The 19868-nt window shown below is 36.2% G+C and overlaps 3 protein-coding genes across 4 annotated transcripts; 1 reads left to right on the top strand and 2 right to left on the bottom strand.

Annotated features, from left to right (window-relative positions):
* Positions 1-229: 229 nt before the first annotated feature.
* LOC131785492 (vesicular integral-membrane protein VIP36-like) lies at positions 230-7322 on the bottom strand. Its single transcript, XM_059102379.2, has 9 exons — positions 7191-7322; positions 5652-5767; positions 5151-5265; positions 4928-5010; positions 4703-4798; positions 3947-4018; positions 2788-2902; positions 2192-2317; positions 230-1774 (listed from the first exon to the last, which is right to left on the bottom strand). The coding sequence occupies exons 1-9, from the start codon at positions 7297-7299 to the stop codon at positions 1620-1622; spliced, it is 987 nt and encodes a 328-aa protein (XP_058958362.2). The 5' UTR covers positions 7300-7322; the 3' UTR covers positions 230-1619.
* A 295-nt stretch (positions 7323-7617) lies between these two features.
* LOC131785464 (pre-mRNA-splicing factor SLU7-like) lies at positions 7618-16534 on the top strand. The gene is made up of 19 exons (XM_066168540.1): positions 7618-7743; positions 9009-9071; positions 9612-9699; positions 9788-9868; positions 10080-10180; positions 11119-11182; positions 11591-11659; positions 11775-11851; positions 12183-12228; positions 12531-12628; positions 13044-13111; positions 13195-13334; positions 13502-13558; positions 13702-13744; positions 13918-13979; positions 14423-14536; positions 14664-14735; positions 15442-15531; positions 15737-16534. Exons 1-19 carry the CDS (start codon positions 7625-7627, stop codon positions 15911-15913), a joined length of 1629 nt encoding a protein of 542 aa, XP_066024637.1. The 5' UTR covers positions 7618-7624; the 3' UTR covers positions 15914-16534.
* A 178-nt stretch (positions 16535-16712) lies between these two features.
* On the bottom strand, positions 16713-19834 carry LOC131785465 (fatty acid desaturase 6-like). 2 transcript variants are annotated; one of them, XM_059102352.2, is made up of 2 exons: positions 19788-19834; positions 16713-18898 (listed from the first exon to the last, which is right to left on the bottom strand). In XM_059102352.2, exon 2 carries the CDS (start codon positions 18855-18857, stop codon positions 17793-17795), a length of 1065 nt encoding a protein of 354 aa, XP_058958335.1. In that variant the 5' UTR covers positions 18858-18898; positions 19788-19834; the 3' UTR covers positions 16713-17792. The 2 variants fall into 2 exon arrangements, with proteins under 2 accessions (XP_058958335.1, XP_066024655.1); XM_066168558.1 differs by lacking the exon at positions 19788-19834 and adding an exon at positions 19381-19725.
* Between the last annotated feature and the right edge of the window lie 34 nt (positions 19835-19868).

Genomic DNA, 19868 nt, shown 5'->3' with positions numbered 1-19868 from the left:
TGTTACACACTGGTAGAAATGCAAGGGTACTGGAAACGAAAGACAAAGCTCACGCTTCTTTTTCGAGGGGGAGGGGGGAAGGGAGTCATTCATGATCAAGGGAAGTTGTAGTAAAACCCAGGAATGTGTAGCATCGGTATTTCATAGATTTTCAACCATCATCCAGCGAAATATGCCATTCACTACGATAGAGAATTGGTGAATTTAGGAGAAAAAATTATTCCACAAATCTAACAAGGACATGGAACAATATATTTGACATTCAGTAGCTACAAAAAAACTAGATGGAATAACAATTCATTAAAAAGCCATTTTTATCCATGTAAAGCTAACATTCTCCAACTTCATTTTTGATGGTAACATTTTGCGGGCAATATTTGGCCCAGTCTTAAATTTGTGCTTTACTTAAAGTTACGTCCGTGAACGTAAATTAATAGGTAAATCTCTTGGTTTGCGTGACGAGGGGAGGGGAAAGCAGAGCAAACATAGGTTTATTAAGGAGATAGTTATTTGCCCTACTTCCCATACCACTCCATCCCCCCCCCCCCCCCAAAGCGGATTCAAAGCGGTTTGATTGTTTGACGAATGCTATTGAACACAACTAGAAGCTCCTGACTGAAATGTCTTTAAGTTCTCATTACACTAATCTAACCCTAATAGAGTGGATACCGTATCTAGCCTAACGGAAAACCGAGTAAAAAATGGAGCACGTTTTTAAGGAGTGTAAAAAAACTAACGCCAAAGCAATCAGAAGGTCCAGTCCAAAAGGAAAATACCAGACAGAGTCAATCAGAGGTATTTTCACTTACACTGCCTAAAGCGCGGGAAATCGTGAGCGCCTAAGTCGTGATTGGTTTCTGTCTTGCACCTGATTGGTTGAGAGGGTGAAACGAGATTCTCACGCCAGTTTTGGAGCAAACAAAACAAAACCAACACAAAGATAACTTTCGACACTCAATTAAACTATGCTCTACTTATCTACTTGTGCAGTCCGGATTAAGCTATAATTTCTAAACAGCGAGTACTTATGTATAAATATTGACGATTTCCCTAAATTATCACTTCTTCCGTTCTACACCCAGACGATGAGAAAAATTCTAATTTTCTACTAATGATTGTCAGACCTATCGATAAAACTTGTTTAAATAAACATCTTTGTGTTTTCAAGATTGGGAAAAGTTTATGAAATAAATCATCTTGATTCCATCGCAGGAAATACATTTCCTTTCCAAGGATAAGTGTGCATTTTCTGTACCAAATTCACTACTTTTTTTTCTAATCGATCATTTCAATTTCCATACTCAAAGTTGAGACTCCAATCACAAGGTCTGAGAAAAATATGAATGCCCAGGCTTCGATCCACGATTGCAAACGCTCTGATTCCATTCATGAAACGTTTTGGCCGAGGCACTTTGGGTAAATTAGGCTATTTAAAAATATTTAATCCATCAATTGGTGAAACACCTGTCGCACCTCATATAAGACACCACACTTTTCCTTTTTTTCTCCTCAAGGCTTTGGCAAATTTCCATACTTTATCAAGAAATTGAGTCTCCGCACGAACAATGTTTTGACTTTTGAGTTAAGTGTCCAACTTCAAGACCAGCGTTCATTGTCACTCAGTAAAATCTTTTCCTGGAGTCTTCTTGACGTTTCTGGTATACGTAAATAGAGACTCCAACGACACATACGGCAACAAGGGCAAACCAGAAGAGCCAGCTGAAGACCTTTACAGTCTTAGATGAAAAACTGCCTTGCACGTCCTCTACGCGTTCTTGAGAGGGTAAGAGAGAGAAAAAGAACAACAGAGAGTCGCACTATGAGTATTGACTTGATAACTGTCTGAGCAGTCTCTAGTTCATATTTAGTCTCAATCAGCCACAGTGACTGACGATATGAAATGCTATCTTAGAAGCGAGTTTCAAAACTATGCTAGACAACAGAAAGATAATTACGAAAAGAGGAATTAAATCTCGAAGTATAATCGCACCACTAGTACTCGTTAGCTTGTAGTAATTTGCAATCATTAATACAAACATACAAGTAAAAATCAACAACAAAATGGTCATACAGAACAAAAAAGAGGAAAAATAAGGATTATTCTGTTTCCACGTTTGTAGTAGGTCAACACCCGCACGTTGACAACTAAATATTCTCCATTTACAAGTTTTTAATTTCAAGTATTTCTTACCTCTGTATTGTTCGGCACCAGATGCAAACGGAACTATTTTGGTTCGATCTTCATCAGCTCCTTTAGAATCAGACGACACTGGCATTTCAGTTTCGTAGAACTTCAAGGATATGATGTCGTGGTTATCTAAGGGAAAAAAATCAATTTTGAGTCTGGCAATCTTCAAGCTAATTTGGTTTTATCAGCTTAGATGATCACGGAAATTGGGTGCCTAAAAGAGCTTCTGAAGCTGACGTTCGAGCGTTAGCCCTTCGTGAGAGTAAATCATCTTCAAGCTCATTGGATAAATCTTTTTATAGCGTTAAAGGCGCGCTCTAATCAGCTACAGCAGAAATAAATGAGTTAAAATCATTTTTTTGTACTATATTACCCTGCGGTTTTATTATCTACTTCGCAGTTTGGTAAATGCTTACCACTAGCCACCAACACTGAGTTGAATAGGCGTTCAATATGAGACAAACGACTCCCTAAATAGACGCTTGATATTCAAGTCGCATTGTAAGTAAAGAAAAACTCTAGGTTCATTGCAGTTCAGCAAAATGCATTTCCTCCTAAGTTAGCTTTGTCAATGATAAAATGTAATTGTCAATAAATACCAGCAAGTTGTCCTGTAGCTGCTGTTGTTCCAAAATACAATCCTGTTGGCAGCTTCACACCACCTACATCTAAACAATCCTCCCACTCGTTCTTGTTCTCTACGTCCACCAGTATCTATTCATTCAATTACAACAGAATCACTGTATTCAAAATTGCCCTCGTAGCTGGTTGATTATTACTAAGGTTTGTCAAAAAGTCTTTGAGGAGGTGGTTGTGTTGATAAAATGGGAAGACACTGCTAAAGCCGTGAGGAATTTTTAAGGGGGGGGGGGAGGGGAGGGTGAAGGCTTAAGAGACACATTCCACCGGAACATTCTTTAATCAAGATATTCTAAAATTCCCTCTAGAGTCCCTCTGGTGTTTTTCAGTAAAGAAAATCAGAAGTGAATTATCAGATCTTCTAAAAGATAGAGATATTGATTTAAGTTTTCTCAATCTTTTAATCAGTGTTGTCAAAGCTTAGACAACCCATCCAATAAGTTGCAAAGAGAGTTTCCAAGAACCTTGAAACTTCCTCAAATTGTTTCAACTTCTTCATTACTGAGAGATACAAAGTAAGAAAACCTAAGGGTCTCACTAATGCCTTTACCAGGCACTTGAGCATTGCACAGTACTGAGAAGATGGCTTCTTTATCATAAAGGGGCTATCTTTTGAAAAGACAGAGTAGCTTGCTGATGAAAGCTGGCCTTTTCTTACAGTTCTAATTGTTGCCATTAGATAGCACGACAACAGTGGAGTTACACATTCATCAGGTAAATTGGGCTTCATGCTGCTGTCAGTCGTGTTGTGGACCTCTCAGGAAAATAACTGTCATACTTTGAAATAGTTCAAATGCATAATATTATGACTTCAAGGGCAATTCGTAAATTCCAATTCAAGGATATGCCCTAAGTATAAATGGCCAACTAAGAAGCATAGGGTGGGTGCCCCCCCCCTTCCACCCCTCTCAAGAGAATTAGGGTCTGACCTTTCAAGATCAAATTGGTTGGATCAGCATCATTATCTGAGAAACTGCATACCCACCCCTCCCCTAACTCAACAAAAGTCAACTGATAACAACTTAATGTTGGGTCAGGGGAGGGGAGGGTAGGTGTGCAAGGATACTGACATTGATTCAAAGGGTTTATCAAGGGTTTGTCACATAATTGTCAACTTACTGTCAGACGATTCTGTGTTCCAGAATAACGGATCAGTGCATAGGTATCATGACCTCTTCCACGAAAACTTTGCTACAGTATGAAAAAATACATTGTAGTGTGGGTACACTAAGCACTCCAATCTATCAGTGCTTTACCACAGTGTAACAAACAGGATGCACAACATACAAGTTATACACATAAACTTTAATAACCTAAACTTCATCATAGATACATAAGTTCCAAAGAAGCTCACATATTTTTAAACCCATTTATTTATTGCATGATGGTGCCATTTTTAACAAATCAACAATAACAATTATACATCCCTTATTTTCACTAAAATGATCTAGACTTCTGTTTAAGTCGCCAACACATCTATCCCACACCAGGTTCACAGTTGGCAGAAAATGGTGAAAACACAAGCAAGTGAAACCTCCTCCTTCCTTGCTCTGACCAAGGGCTAATGCTCAAAATGTCAGCCTTTAAACTCTTTGCGGTGACCAATTTAAGTTTTCAAATCAGTTGTTTCCACTAAACTAACTGTTCTCCTCCCCCTTTGTTCTTTTTTCCTACCTGCCCCAATGTTTTGCTTGTTTACATACACTTACTGCCTGGAACAAGCTAGGAATGTTACTACCTATAACTGACAACAGTTCTATTCTGGACTATTCTCACTGATGATCAGACTACACAATCACATATTACTACTGGCTTCAAACCATATCAAGAAAAAAAGTAACAATGCTGGAGGTTTCTCTATGTACATGTACTTACTGAGCAGCCAGCCACTTGACTATGTGTTCCATCTCGATCGTGATCGTAGTGAAGAGATCCATTTCCAACCATTACAGAAATGTAAGGGTGATCATGCTATTCAATAAATTATGCATAATTCACAGATCAGGAAGTGAAGATCATCAAAAGGGGTGCAAAATGTCTTACAACACAATAGACAGAGTGCTGCCAAAATGACCTGATCACAGGAAAAAGTTCACCCACCTGATGTTCACCATTGTGGTTACTGTAGGTGTCAAAGAATACTCCAAGACCATAAAAATAATCCTTGCTACCAAATACATCACCTGAGAAGAAGAAAAGCAAAGGTGACAGATAAGACAATTGCTGAAAGTGAAGAACTTTGGGACTTTGTCTGTACTTATCATGTGCTTTAATTTATATAAATTAATACTTAATTATAAAATTCAATAGATTAAGTCAATACCTTCTTGCATCCTGTCTTTGGAATACCAAAATGCAAATCCATCTCCAAATAATGTGTCACCAACTCCATGTACTTTAAAATGAATTAACATTTCCCAGTCTTTGACATGACATGGCTGGTAAGAAACACAAGTTACAAAACTATATCAGATTTTTATTAATTCAGTTTTATCAACACAAACCAGTTAGAGGTGTTTTTAACAATTTTTGAGGGTATTGGAACACTATAAACAATTAATCATACCCATTTTAACTAACATTTTAGGAAAGCCATGTAATAGTAATCGGCAAATCTTGCTAATGAGGGTTAGAAGGGATCAACAGGTTTCCATTTCCACAAAATGTGCCAAATTTAACAAGGAGAATGCAGAACACAAAACTTAAATGTGGGTACTTTGACTCAATCAAGCTTTTATCAAGTGGTGAATTACTATAGCTATCACCAGAAATGAAACTATAAGCACAAGTACATGTACTGTAATAGTAAATTCCATCAACTTACCACATTATTCCACAAACCCCCTTTCTTACTCTGATGGTCAGGTGTTAATCTAATGTAGCTGCTGGAAATAAATGTACTTCCAAGGAAATCCCAATAAGGAATAGATGGACCAGCCCCTGGAGAAATTATTATCATAGTCATTCCATAAACCAGTTTATTTGAATTTGTCTGATAAAAACATCTGCATGCAAGTCATGAACAACTGACCAGAATGTCTTCTGAGATCAAGAAATTTTGATACCGATCCCATAAATGTTAGAGCCTTTTTACAATCCATTTTAAGCCTTTTAAGTGATGCACATGTAACTTCTCCCTATAATATGCATACACTATCCAACAAAATGGTAATGAGAATACTCACACTTATCAGGTACATGTAGAATTTATCCTGATCTAACAACAAATTATCGAAACTTATTTTACAGGGAAATATTTATCAACAAAAGGAGAGAATTAACAATCAGATCTTGGGAGTGAGAAAAATAATACAAGGGATGTTAGCCACTCATCTTCATGGCCTGTAATGAGCTCTTTCAAAATTAAAGAAACTTAACAGATGCATCATAGTGTTCCCTTTCCATAACTCTTCCCCACTCTCCCTCTTCCCACACTTTTGCAGAACAATTTTCATCAAAAAACGAATGTAATACCTATTCCACAAGTAAACCAACATGTTTTGTTATAACTGGGGATTTGAAAAACAAACATTTGTTTTTGGCTGCATAATCTGAATGATCAAATTGTAAGGGCATTCAAAAAATTTTTTCAGGGGGAAAATCAAAAAAACTCTTGTTCTCAAAGAATCATGGTTGAGGTATATTTTCTGTTACGTAATTGCAATATTTTTACACATGAGCTCTAAAATATTAATGTACAATTTTTTAATTCATATTATCATGAAAGAATGGTAACTAATAAAATACTTTAAGAAATCATAGTGGATTGTCAACACAAAAACAAATATATTGAGTTCTATTTTCGCTGAAAAATCTCTAGTATGGTGGCACGATTCTCTTGGGTGAAATAGTAGTAGTTATCATAATGGTAACTTATTAAGTAAGAAAGGAAAACTCTAAAGTTCGCTTTAAGGATAATTAATCATTTATGAACAATGAAATGACCTACGATTCATCTTTCTGTAACAAAACTTTTAGAAGGGATAGGTACAAAAATCAGTTGGGAGGAAAGCATGAAGCTTGAAAAAAAAAATCTCTCTGTAGAGGTCTTCACATGCACGTCACATGAGACATTGGCACTGATTGAATATTTGCAGTTCCTGATTTTAAAATAACTATATTGAAACCCGTTACATTTTCATTAACTGAGGATGTCAAATTAGGCTTTGGAACGAATAAATGAAGAAAAAATTCTTCATATGAAAAAGATCGAACTCTTAGAGGACGAAGTTTACATCGACAGGAAATAGAATCGAGAAACGCGAACTCATCAAATCTTTCACGAAAGTTTCTTTGAGAGTGTAAAAGTCACATTCCAACGAAGGATTTAGAGCACAATTAACCAACGCCATGTCAAACTCACCTTTTAAAACGGAATGCTCTCTACGAAGGTATCCTTTCGTTTCGCCTTCAGCTAAAACTTTCGAAAGAAACAGGAGAAATACCGCGAGGTAAGTGCTCAAGTACTCCATTACTTAAGTCTTCTGTAGCGTTATGCTGCAGTCTCGCTTTAGTGAGACACGAATATTTACTTCTAGAGTGGGGTAAGAGGGCTTTTATCTACTGTAAAGTAAATTTAGAGTTGTTTTCCTTTTTGTAGTTTGAATAAATTATTTATCATTTTTAGCTTTAAAAGTTCTTTAAGTCAAGATTCTTCTTAATCTCAAGCGTAAAAATAAAGTTTCATGAAATACATAAATCGTACCACCCTTCCCTTACTAAATTCGAAATAGGAAGTGACGTTGCCTTTAGTACTATTCTACGAGTCTCGAAAAGCATCTTGGGGACAGAAACAAGATGGCGGCTAAAACCGAAGATGGACAGAAAAAGAGTCGGCTGGATTGGCGTAAAGAAAAAGAGTTAGAGGAAGCAAGAAAGGCTGGTACGGCACCAGCATTGACGGACGAAGAAGGAAAGTAAGTTATCTTTATTAATTGTTGTATTTTGGTAACTTGCAAATCCTTTGATATGTCCATGGAAATGATATATCTGGAGGAACAAATGTGTGCAGATTTACGATTCGAATGACTGTACTTTCGTTTCATTTCTAAGGTTAGAATAGTATGGAAGTTATAATTGATAACTTACACAATCCATGAATCTGTGGTTTAATAGAAACGATACGAGAGCTTTTCATGATCAACAATTGTGTACGTACGTCAGTACACAGCTCAATTTGAACCTTCACATTTCACCTACGTTATAGGGATCAATATCAGTACCTGGGCAACTACCCACCTACCCCTCCCCTAACCCAACATTAACCCTAACTTGACTGTTGTTGAGTTAGGGGAGGGGTAGGTGGGCAGTTGCCCAGATACTGATATTGATCCCATTATGCTTATATGTTTCTTTTTACTCAAAACCTGATATAAAAGGACTGATATATTCTCAAAACAAGAAAAGAAAGGAATCTGTATCTTGATGGTTGACTCCAAACAATTGCATTGGTATAATGTGCAATTCACAATACGAATATTACCTTGTAATGCTGTTAGGCCAGCTATGCAGGTATTTCCCATGAAGGACTTCTGAAAAGATGGACCTCTGTGGCATTGTATTTTCGTATTTGCTCCATTTTTTGTTGCTTTCTAATTCAGGGTATGCTTGTTTTCACTACTCTGATAATGGAGTACATCTCTCAGTTAGTACATACATGGCTTACGATTGGTCAATTTGGTAGGCCTTACTTGTATTTCACTCTATAGCATGCTCTATTTAACCCTTTAACTCTCAGAAGGGATCAACATGTGACTTCTCCCTATTGCATCTATACATTATTCAGCAAATAGTTAGTGAGAATACTCAAACTTATCAGGTACAAGATATTATCTTGATTCCGAGCACCAAATTCTCTTAACCAATTTACAAATAAATGTGTAGGAGCTAGGGGAGAGAATTAACAATCAGATCTGGGAAGTTAAAGGATTAAAAGTGTGTTTGAATTGAAATCTTCCCCCTCTATTCGAAGCCTAAGATAGTAAACTTCATAGTAACCTGAATTTCTTGAACTCTATTTTAAGTTACAAAACCATGTATTTTCCACTCAGATTTATAGCCCTTACACCTTGCACATGGAGCTATGAATCCAAGTGGAAAAAACTTGGTCCATAACTAACAGCATGGATCTCAAACTCGGTTAATAGGGGGGAGTTAAATTTTTTATTTGCTTGCTCTTTAGGGATATCAATCCTCATATTCCACAGTATATCTCACAAGCTCCTTGGTATTATGGCACTTCAAGGTAAGAACTAAGATTAATTAATTTTCTTTACTTCTCCCCAGATACACAGTGTTTAGTTAGCTTAGTTAATTGTTACATTTTTAAAATTTTGATACTCTTTGGCCTCTACTTGTAAACTGTTTTTTCATTTCTAGTGTGAGTATGATACTCGAGGTTTGACTATTTTGATCAATTCTTTTTATTTCACTATTTTTTAATTAAATAAATTTAATTTGACCTGCGGATGAAAATCAAGCAAAGAGATGATCCTGGCAGGTGGACTTTGATTGAAGAAAAGAGGCTCAGAAAAAGTCAGGCTTTGGTGGGGTTTAAACCCCAAGCCCTCTCAGATTCTAGTTGGGAACTACTACAAAAAAAGGACCACAGAACCACACTTTAGGAGCAAGGCAACTTTTTTAGGGTTTTATTTTCTTTACTGAAACATTTATAGCTATTCAGCTTAGCCAATTTTCTTTAATTTAAAAATTGACCAATATTTTAGGCAAACATCCTTTGTTTTTAGTGAATTACAGTAATTAATTTGCTGTATTTTCATTTTAGACCAACCTTAAAGCATCAACGGCCACAAGAGGAAAAGCAAAAGCAATTTTCAGGGATAACTGAGTGGTACAAAAGAGGGACTGATGTGGTAAGTGTCATTAACCTTTTTAAGATGTAGAAATCAATTCAATTTTGACCACAGTGGTTAAAAGTTAGCATTATTTAACTTTTCCTAGATACCAGCAGCTACCAAGTTTAGAAAGGGAGCCTGTCAAAACTGTGGAGCCATGACTCATAAAAAGAACGACTGTCTTGAGGTATACATGTTGTACAAGACATTAAGTTTTTATAAATAAAATGAGCAATTATGTCTATTTGGTGGTTAGTACCCTTTTATGTTTGAGTGATAGTTAAAACCTACCATAACAGTGAAGTCTGTACACAGATTCAACTAGCTGAAATTAGTAGCCTTACAAGTTCATTAGATCTAGTGACAACAAAGAATTACTGATTTTTTTTTTGTGTCAGAGACCCAGAAGAGTTGGTGCTAAGTTCAGTGGAGAGGATATTAAAGCTGATGAACACATACAGCCTCAGCTTTCATTTGATTATGATGGTAAAAGAGATAGGTAAAACTGCATTTCTTTCAATTTTTTTTTTCACACATTTCTTTTTCATTTTTCTCTTTTGTTCTCTTCTATTACTTTCTCTTCCTAAATTAACTACTTATCATACTTTCTGGCCTAATTTCAAGTGAGGTGGCTCAAAAGTGGTGTCTCAAAGAAGGCACTTTGTGCTTTCTATTGTTTGGTGAAGGGGGGAGGGGGTTTGCAATGCCAAAAATGTGGGGCTACTAACCTTCCTCTTTAGAAAATGGTGGATGCAAGAAATGGAAGAAGCTGCGATAAATAAGTGCTACAAATTTCCCCAGCAGCCAGTGCTCAGCAACAACCCTAAACATCCCTTAAAGGCATGTTTAGGGTTGTTGTTGAGCACGTAACATGCACAGTCCATTCACAAAGTTTATGATTGGACTGTGCATGTTACATTTGTGTTCTGTGATATAAACTACTAGTTTAGGGTCATTTTCTTTCATGATAACAACCATCTGGTATTTTTCATTTTTGTATGTATGAAACCAGTAGGTAATTAGTTAATTTTGTCATAGTGTTGACTCTTGCAGTGCTTCTTGTTGACTAAAAAGTAAAGCCTTTATACAGGCCCAAGTGGCCCATAGGCCAGCGCTTATCTCCGGTTTCCGTTAGCATGAAGCAGGTACCCATTTGTACACCTGGGTGAAGAGAAGCACTGTGAGAGTAAAGTGTCTTGTCTAAGAACACAACACAATGACTCCAGCCAGGGCTCAAACCTGGACCACTCAATCTGGAGTCGAGCGCACTAACCATGAGGCCAACGCGTTGTTGTCTAGCTATGCCTTTAATCATTCCTACTTCACAGTAGTTTTATGTTGTTACTCAACTGCCTGGTTACAAATGGAATTATTTCTCTTATCAGTTTCATTAGCTTTATTAGCTTGTGATTAATGACAATTCTTCCTCGTATTTAGATGGAATGGCTATAATGTTCAGGACTACAAGAAAGTTGTTGACGAATATAACAAATTAGAGATGGTAGGTTTTCACTTACCTTATTCTGTGTCATTCTGTTAGATTTAAGTTCATTCTGTATTATTGCATTGCACATCCTTTCTGCTCATTAATTCATGTGCAACTAGCTTGCGCATTTAAAAAAAAGTGAAGGCTTTTGTCTATGATTGGAGCTCACCAGGGAGGTGAATTTTCATTTACTTACCAAAAAACCAGGATGACCTATATTAAAGTAGCTTTTTCATTTAGATAACATAATTTGAAAATGTTTAGACAATTTTTGCTCTTTTTTGGAATTGAGCAATGATTTTCTTTTGGTAAAATAGATGCAAACCAATTCTGAGTGTAGAAAAAGGGGCAAGTTTTGGAAACACAAATTTAGTTGGTATTTGTTAAAGCATAATTTAATACATGTAATATCTTTGTGTTCAGGCCAAACAGCATTTAAAAGCAGAGAGACTGGAAGAGGAACTAGCAGAAGGAAAAAAAACAGAAATTGTGGTAAAATCTTGCTAACTTAAAGATTTTAAAGTTGATGAACAGAGGAAACTTTTGTGAAACTATTTTCAAGATTATGCATTTGTATTCTTTTTAAATTCTTTGGAATTGTTTGCAGGATGACCCAGACAGTGAAGATGAAGATAAGTACGCAGACAGGGCTGACATGCCGGGACAAAAATTTGATACAAAAAGGTTAGTTTTCACCTGTCTTGTGCATGAATTGAATAAACATGATACTGCTTTGATGCTACAATTGCTAAATAATGAACACATGAAAATAAAGCCCTTCTGACGCACTCTCAATTTTTGTAACACAATTTCTATAACTGTATGCTGCTGTGCAATTAAGTCTGGAATCTTGAACCTCTTGATCTTTTAAGTGGATTGCTGGCCAGGCAGTCAGTTAGGTGTTGTAGCATTGTGGTATCATTTCATTTTTTTATGCATTGAGGATCTGCAGGGTGTCTAATATTTGCAATGGATATGTTGTTTTAAATCTAATCAATTTTTGTTCCATCATCAGACGAACAACAGTCAGGAACTTAAGAATCCGTGAAGACACTGCAAAGGTATGTGATTCCACAATATGTTGTGTTTCAATGTTTTTGTTGTTGTTGTTGTTTAAAAATTTTCAAACTAGTTTGATCCTTATTTTCTTTTGTGTTGTATTCTGTATCAATCGGAGACAAAAAAAAATGAAAATCAAAGTTGTTTGAATAACTTTAAATCAAGGAAAATTGTAATTAAAAGAAAGATTTGTATCACAACATACTCATGTTGCAATTAGGTTATATTTATGGTAACTTTATTCCTTTGCAAACTTTTGATGCTGAAAGTAAGTAATCATTTCTCTTGTTTCAATTTTGATTAGTATTTATACAACCTGGACCCCAACTCAGCATATTATGATCCAAAGACAAGATCAATGAGAGAAAACCCTTTCAAGGAAACAGATGCCACTGCAAACAAGTGAGGATTTTTCACTTTCTTTGTGAGAATGTTTATCATAGTGGTTGAGGGCTTTTTCCTGCTAGGTACTAAATAATAAAAGTGTGGTTGAATTTCTAACTCTTTCTTTCATCAGACATCATTAGTAATTCTTGCTGTTTACCATACAATCCCTATTAATAATTTTTAGTCACAAGAATTTATCATTGGACCAACTAATATACCAGCCTCTAACTGATGTATTTGTTTCCCCATCATTTGTCTGCTTGATATTATATTGATTTTTTTTAAGGAGAAATTCCCTCTTAGTCACTTATGGGAGTTAAAGGTTACGTGAACATGGTGCTAGCTCTGTTGAGAAAGAAAACTGACAGAGCAAAGTTTTTGCATAACTATAATTGTTAATGTAAGATGCTCTGAATTTTTCCTTTTCAAGTGTCACCTACTCTGGGGATAACTTTGTTCGATTTTCTGGAGACACACAGAAGATGGCTCAAACACAGTGTAAGTCTATGTATTTGTGGGTCACCAGTATTTACAAAAGATTTGGGTATGCCTAATAACTTGCATTCTTTTGTGTTTACCAGTATTTGCTTGGGAGGCATATGAGAAGGGAGCTGATGTCCATCTTCAGGCAGATCCCACCAAACTTGAGCTGTTACACCAAGAGTACAGAGTAAAGAAAGGTGACTTTGAACAAGACAAGAAGCTAACAGTACTTGAGAAGGTAAGAATCCTTTAGAACAATTGTACATTAGAGAGGTCTTATAATCTTTACACAGTTAACATAATCCTTAAATTGCATTACGTATTTCTAAATACATTGATCATTGATAGTGTAAGCTATGTCAGTGTATTATAACTAAAAAAATATTACTTTGTTTTTTTCCTTAGTATGGAGGTGAAGAACACTTGAATGCTCCTCCCAAAGACTTGTTGTTGGCTCAAACTGTAAGTGTTATTAGCATTGAAAGTGCCCTGTAGTAGGCAGTGTTTCTTGATGCATGGTACATTGTGATCAATTGTATTAAAAATTGATAAACTCTGTATGTATTATTTCTTATTGAATTGTTTAAAAATAATGTCATTTTCAGGAGCATTATGTTGAGTACTCAAGAACTGGAAAGGTCATCAAAGGTAACACAGCTGTATTAATAAATTCATTCTCCCTTAAAGATCAATTTGCCTTTGAGTGTCAAAGGTAATCCAGGGTTACATTGGTTTGCTTTTCTTTACTCTGTGATTGGTCCAGAAAACTTGTGCCACTCTCTTAACCAATCAATTACTGTGTTTGAAATTGTTCCTTGCAGGTCAAGAGAAGGCAGTTGCAAAGTCCAAATATGAAGAGGATGTGTACACAAACAATCACACAGTGAGAATTGAGAACATGAAAATTACAACATGATATTAGTATTGTAGTTTTGATAATCAGTACTATTTTAGTTGATAATCATTTATTAATTAAAAATGTGGTATACTCCACATCAGCGTGTGCTATCTTGCTTGTTTTGTATGTTATAGTTTGTTTTCTCAGTCCAAGTCTGCCTCTCTTTTCAGAGTAATTTAGTGTTAACAACTGGGTTGAAAACGTAAATTAGCCACCGTAAAGGGTAAAAAAGCTGGCGTTTCGAGCGTTAGCCCTTCGTCAGAGCGAAAAGACGAAGAGCTAAAGCTCAAAACGTCAGCTTTTTTACCCTTTACGGTGGCTAATTTACATTTTCAATCCAGTTGTTAACACTAAATTACCTGCTATACTCTCCCACTGATGCAGCACCACAGTTTCTTTAGAAACTTACCCCTTTATTCTCTTTTCAGAGTGTTTGGGGTTCATACTGGCAGGAAGGAAGATGGGGCTATGCTTGTTGTCATTCTTTTGTCAGAAATTCCTACTGCACTGGGGAATCTGGTAAAGCTTCATCTGCAACAGGGGTATGATAAAAATTAATTCAGTCCGCAAAATAAACCATAAGGCAATAATATATCTGAGTTTGTAGTTTAAACAGTGTACTGCTTATTTAATTTCAAATTTATCTCTAAATTCCCGTGCTGTCCACAGAATAATCCACCAATTACAAGTGCAGCAAGAATGATTCAAGAAGCAGAAGAAAACGGGAAAACATTACTTGAGGTTAGTTGAGATGTCACCATGTAGCCTACACCCTACCTAGTGAGAAAGCCACTTTTCCTTTTGTTTTTGTTGATTCATTCTAAAAAGAAAAGCCTGAGTAGAAGGATGCTGGATTCTTGAGTTAAAAGCTATGGTTTACAGCTCCTGGTTCACTTGTGACTTAGGAATCCAAATGATGTCTGTCAAGTGGGCTGCTGTTGTCGTAATGGGTAGAAAATTGTCTTCAAATGTGCATTGAATTTGGTTTATGGATGCCACCATCTGAAAGCAACTCAGAAACGTGACTACAAAACCATAACATGCAGTTCATAAGCAGCTGTAGCTTTGGCTATTGAAAGAATTATTACTATTTTTGTGTAGCTAGTTAACTATTGGTTCATATGTCAGTGTGCGTTCATCGAGATATGAAGCACTAAAAATTGACTTAGTATCACATTTTCATAGAAATGATAAACAAAACTTTTTAAAAGAAGTGGTGTCTGAAATGTAGGTACCTCTCCTCTAATGGTGGATAAGACTCTTAGCTGTAAGACACAGTTCTTTTTTTTATCAATGTCAAACTTCCCCCAGCATGCATTCAATGGTAATACACAAGATTATATGGAGGAGGAACTTTAATGCGTAAAGTCAAGGTAAAGGATGTTAAAAAAAAAATTTTTTTCTGCAGCTGACATTCTAAATATTCATTTGGATTCCTTAATTTTAGCTTCATCAAGAAAATCGCAAGAGGGGCAAGAAAAGTGAAAAGTCAGTTGATGAAGATGATGAGGAAGTTAAAAAGGAAAAGCTAAACAAGGTTTGTTGACAATGAGGCTCTTTATGATTGGGGTTTTAAACATAGTAGTTTTAGAAGACCAGGTAAAGTATAGATCCTTCGCCAAAGCTATCAAAGCTTTCCTCGATGAAGACACTTAGATAAGTATTTCATATTATTTCATATTCCGTCTGTTTCTTAACAATACTGGGAGTGGCATTTAACAAGGAGATCTTTCCTTTGCTAGGCACTAAGAAAAGAGGAACGGAACCAGAAAGAAGCAGACAGACTACTTGCCATGGATGAACGAAAGAGACCGTACAACTCTCTCAAAGGTGATTACCATGAGGTTACTGAGGAGGAGATGGAAGCATATCGCATGAAGCGTCGCCAGGAAGATGATCCAATGAAGGACTTCCTTTAGCCCACTTTGCGATAAACAGGGTGCCATAGAGAAGGCTAAACAGTGACTTGACATCTTCCAAGCAAAAGATTATGTGCTTTACCTTGACTCAAACAGTGTCAGTGAGTTCTAAGATCAACTTGCAACAGCAGTCACATAATGCTTAGTCATAAGGATCCTTCAGCAGATGGAAAGACTTTAGCTTGTGGCTAATGATTCAAGTCCCTCACTTTTTTCTGTCTAATTATAATTTTAAGAAATGAGGGTGAGACTTAAAAAAATTATGCAGAATCTTAGATGGAAATCTAGAAAAAATAGGGTTTGGGAGACCTGAAAGATGTACTTCTCCAATAGACCATTCACCACTCTGGAGAGTAAATGATGACTTGTATTGCTTTGCATGCAAATATACATATGTAGCTGGGAACAGGATTTCATTGTGTGGTCCTTAAAGAATTGTACAGAGACACCTGGAATTACAGTTAAGTGATGATTCATGATGTGTATGTAGGCAAGTCTCACAGGAAATCAAAGACACAAGAGAACATTTTTGTTAATCCTTCATTTGTACTGGTAAAAAAAAACACTCCTGTAAATAAACAATAGTTCCAAGGAGTAATAATATGCTTTTATGCACCTGAACTTTGCCTTCAGTTCGAATAATGCTTTGACTCAGTGGTGGAACATTGGAGCATCAAACCAAAGGTCTGAGGTTTGATTCCTTACAGGGACTCAGAATTTTTTCTTTGTCCCATGCTTGTGACAAGATGAAAAAACATCTTTTGCAAAGTCCTTTTTTGCACAAGATAAATAAATAAATTTAATTCAAATAGATCGTGATTTCTATCCATAATCTTTATTTCTATCAACCAGAAAAGGATTCCAATGTTAAAATTATCACAAATTCATCTCTAACAACAACAACAAATTTAATGTTAATTTTCCCTTTAAAAAAGTAACACCCTTAATTAATAGTTTGGAAAAGAAAAAGGGAGACTTCTGTCCTCTGAACCACTAAGACCTTAACTGGTATGGCAAATCTGTATATTTCAACTTTACATCTAATCAATAAATAACATCAATTGAAAATGATGACAAAATTTTTTTGCCCTGTAGAAATCTAGAACAAATAGTTTTCCCATCTGTTTCCCAATGATTTATAAATAATAGCAATTTAAACTTGATTTATATGTGATTTTTAAATGTACAGTGAGTACTGTAGGTAATGCCCTGACCACAAGCTGGTTGCCCTTCAATAAGATCACCATATCCCCAAAGGCTCTTGTCTCAGAAAACTGGGGTATCCAGGTTTTGAAAACTTTTATAAATAAAGTTTTACAAGTCACTAAATGATAAAAGTAAGTCACCTATAGTACACTGGTTCTACTAGAGCACAGCCCTGTTAGTTTACACTGCATTTGGGGAAATGTATTCAGAACCTCCATGTTAGGATACAGTGTAGGCTATGATAAATTAATAACAGACACCCAATGCACCTTTGTACCTAAATACACTTCAAGTCAATTACATAAAAAAAGTTCTTCAAGTAATGATACTGATTAAAAAAAGCAGGGTGTGAAGTAGATCTAGCAGACTACTTGCTTTTAGCCTTATCATAAACGTCATTGCATTCGTAACATAAATGTAGTTATCTTCAATTTCTTTTCAAATAGACTGAATTTTTGGAATAGCAAAGCAACATAAAATAGAAAATATCCCAAAGTGCAGGAGAAAGCTACTACAAGAGTCTAGAACTTCAAAATTTCCCCAGAGAGTCTGGACCTCCCTGGGAATAGAAGGCCCTCTCAACTTTGAAAACTACCCACTCAAAAGAGACCTCTAAACATCTGATTAATTTAAATTCTTCTTTAAATAGTTTAATTCCCTGTTGAAGATATTTTTACTGTATGCCAATCAGTTCTGTAATTGGTGGAGCTTTCACCATAAGCTCATCATAATTGTTGTAAAATTTTGATAGTTGATTCATATAAGTGGCTTCATTATATGGAAGGCTATTATTCTTAAGGTAGCTGGACACCACAGGCTTGATTTTCAGGCACATGTTATCAGACAGTCGTGGAAATAAATGATGTTCCACATGGCAGCTGATGATGGAATGGCCAAAGGAATAATCCAGAAGTGGATTTCTCGGCAGATTGAGAGCTGCTGAAGCTAATTGGTAGAGTCGTCTTGGGCGTTTCTTTACATCATACATGGGCAAACCAATGTGCTGGAAGATATTCACATGGATGTATGGAATGGCAAATACCGAACGAGTAGTGATCATGCAAAGGATGGTGCCCAAAAGGGACAATCCAGCTAAGTACCGGAACAAGCAGAAGTGCATGATGTAGCCAGCTGTTGCTATACAGAGAAACCTAGCAATTGAATACCAGCGTCCAGCGAGCAAGGTTATGCCTATTGCAGTGTTGAAGAGTGGCAAGGACAGTGGAGCAATGAAGAGGTATGTAAAGCGGCCCAAGAATGGTGCTCGCCATGAACTAGAATCACCCAAACCAATCACATTAGTGTAAGGGTGATGTAACTGAATATGAGCCTCAAAGCTGCCTTGTTCTGTAAAACCTCCCCAGATCTCAATGAAGAACACAGACAGAAGGCGGTTGAAGAAATGTGATGAGCCTGCCAAGGCATTGTGTACAGCTGCATGGGCCAGCTTCACTGTAAATGTGGCATGGACATAGGAGAACAGAAGATAGCCAGTTGCAAACAAAGGTATACAGCCAGATCCAATCAGAAAAAGACTGATAGGAAGAAGTGCAAAGTTTGCAAACATAATTGTTAAGTCAACACCATAGAGGTCCCACCAAGTACTATGTGAGACTACATCTTTGACCAGTAAGTTGAGTTGTTTCATGGATGGCCTATTCTGCGACATGTCCTCATCTTTCTTGTCAGCCTCCATCAAAAATTCTTCAGCCACATCATTCTTTTCATACGGGGGCATGGCTATTGCCAATCTGACTGTTAATAATAGGGGGATGATTTCTGAAAAACAATCGTAAAATAATTAAACTGGGAATGACTTCTGAAAAACTATAATAAAGTAATTGAGTTCTTAACAGGTGTCTTGTTCCTTTTTACCAGTTTACTGAGAGATTTGATGATGACCTGTTATAAAATTAGCATTTCAAATGAGTTATTGGTAAAAAAATAAATTATGAATTTCTCCCTTTTTGCCAGAATATTTTCTAGAAGAGAACATGTTGACACTATTATGAATAGTATGTGCTGGAAATTTTCCCTTTACTTACGTACAGCAAAAGGTGTGACATGTATTACCTAACGCATACTTACTAGTCTAAAAATCTAACACAAAAAAGCACAAAAAAAAATGTCAAAATACGTGTTAAGTAATAACATGTAGACTTATTTAGTCTTATGACATCTATAGCTGATTAAACACCTACAAAAAAAAGAATTTGAAGCAAAATTAAGTAGCAGAGCTTAAAGTAAAGAGTTTCATTTACTTTGGTAGCGTTACTGTAAAGCAAATTGCATAAAAATCTGCAAGAACAGTCTTTGTTTACAAGCTGTAATCCACAGAAAGCAACAAGGTGATATTGATATGCCTTCGGGATGCCTAATGACACCCGAAAAATTCTCAGGTACGAAACTGTACCTTTCAAACATCAATAAGAGAGTGACTGCTGATTTATATTCGGTGTTCAAGCAACAAGTAAATATCCTTTTTTGGAGCCAAAGAAATTAAAAATGTCACACAAGTGATGACATTTTTCTCAGTGCAAAGCAAATATTACGCAAGTTCTTAATGTTGCCGTGGAGCGTATCTTTTTCCAGTAGAGTTCGCATTAATTTTACATTTTTTAACTAAATCGAGTTTCCTTTGCGCCCCTGGCGGAAAAATCCTACATACCTTGTGACGTCCAGAGTAGAAGCTTATCGCTGGTCCGGGAAAGCTCCCTGGAGTAATATTTGTTTTGATTTGGTAATTAGG

This window comes from Pocillopora verrucosa, chromosome 1 (assembly GCF_036669915.1).
Source record: "Pocillopora verrucosa isolate sample1 chromosome 1, ASM3666991v2, whole genome shotgun sequence".
Taxonomy (NCBI): Eukaryota; Metazoa; Cnidaria; class Anthozoa; order Scleractinia; family Pocilloporidae; genus Pocillopora; species Pocillopora verrucosa.
The sequence above is the reverse complement of the archived record's forward strand: the minus strand, read 5'-3'. Positions and strand labels throughout refer to the sequence as shown.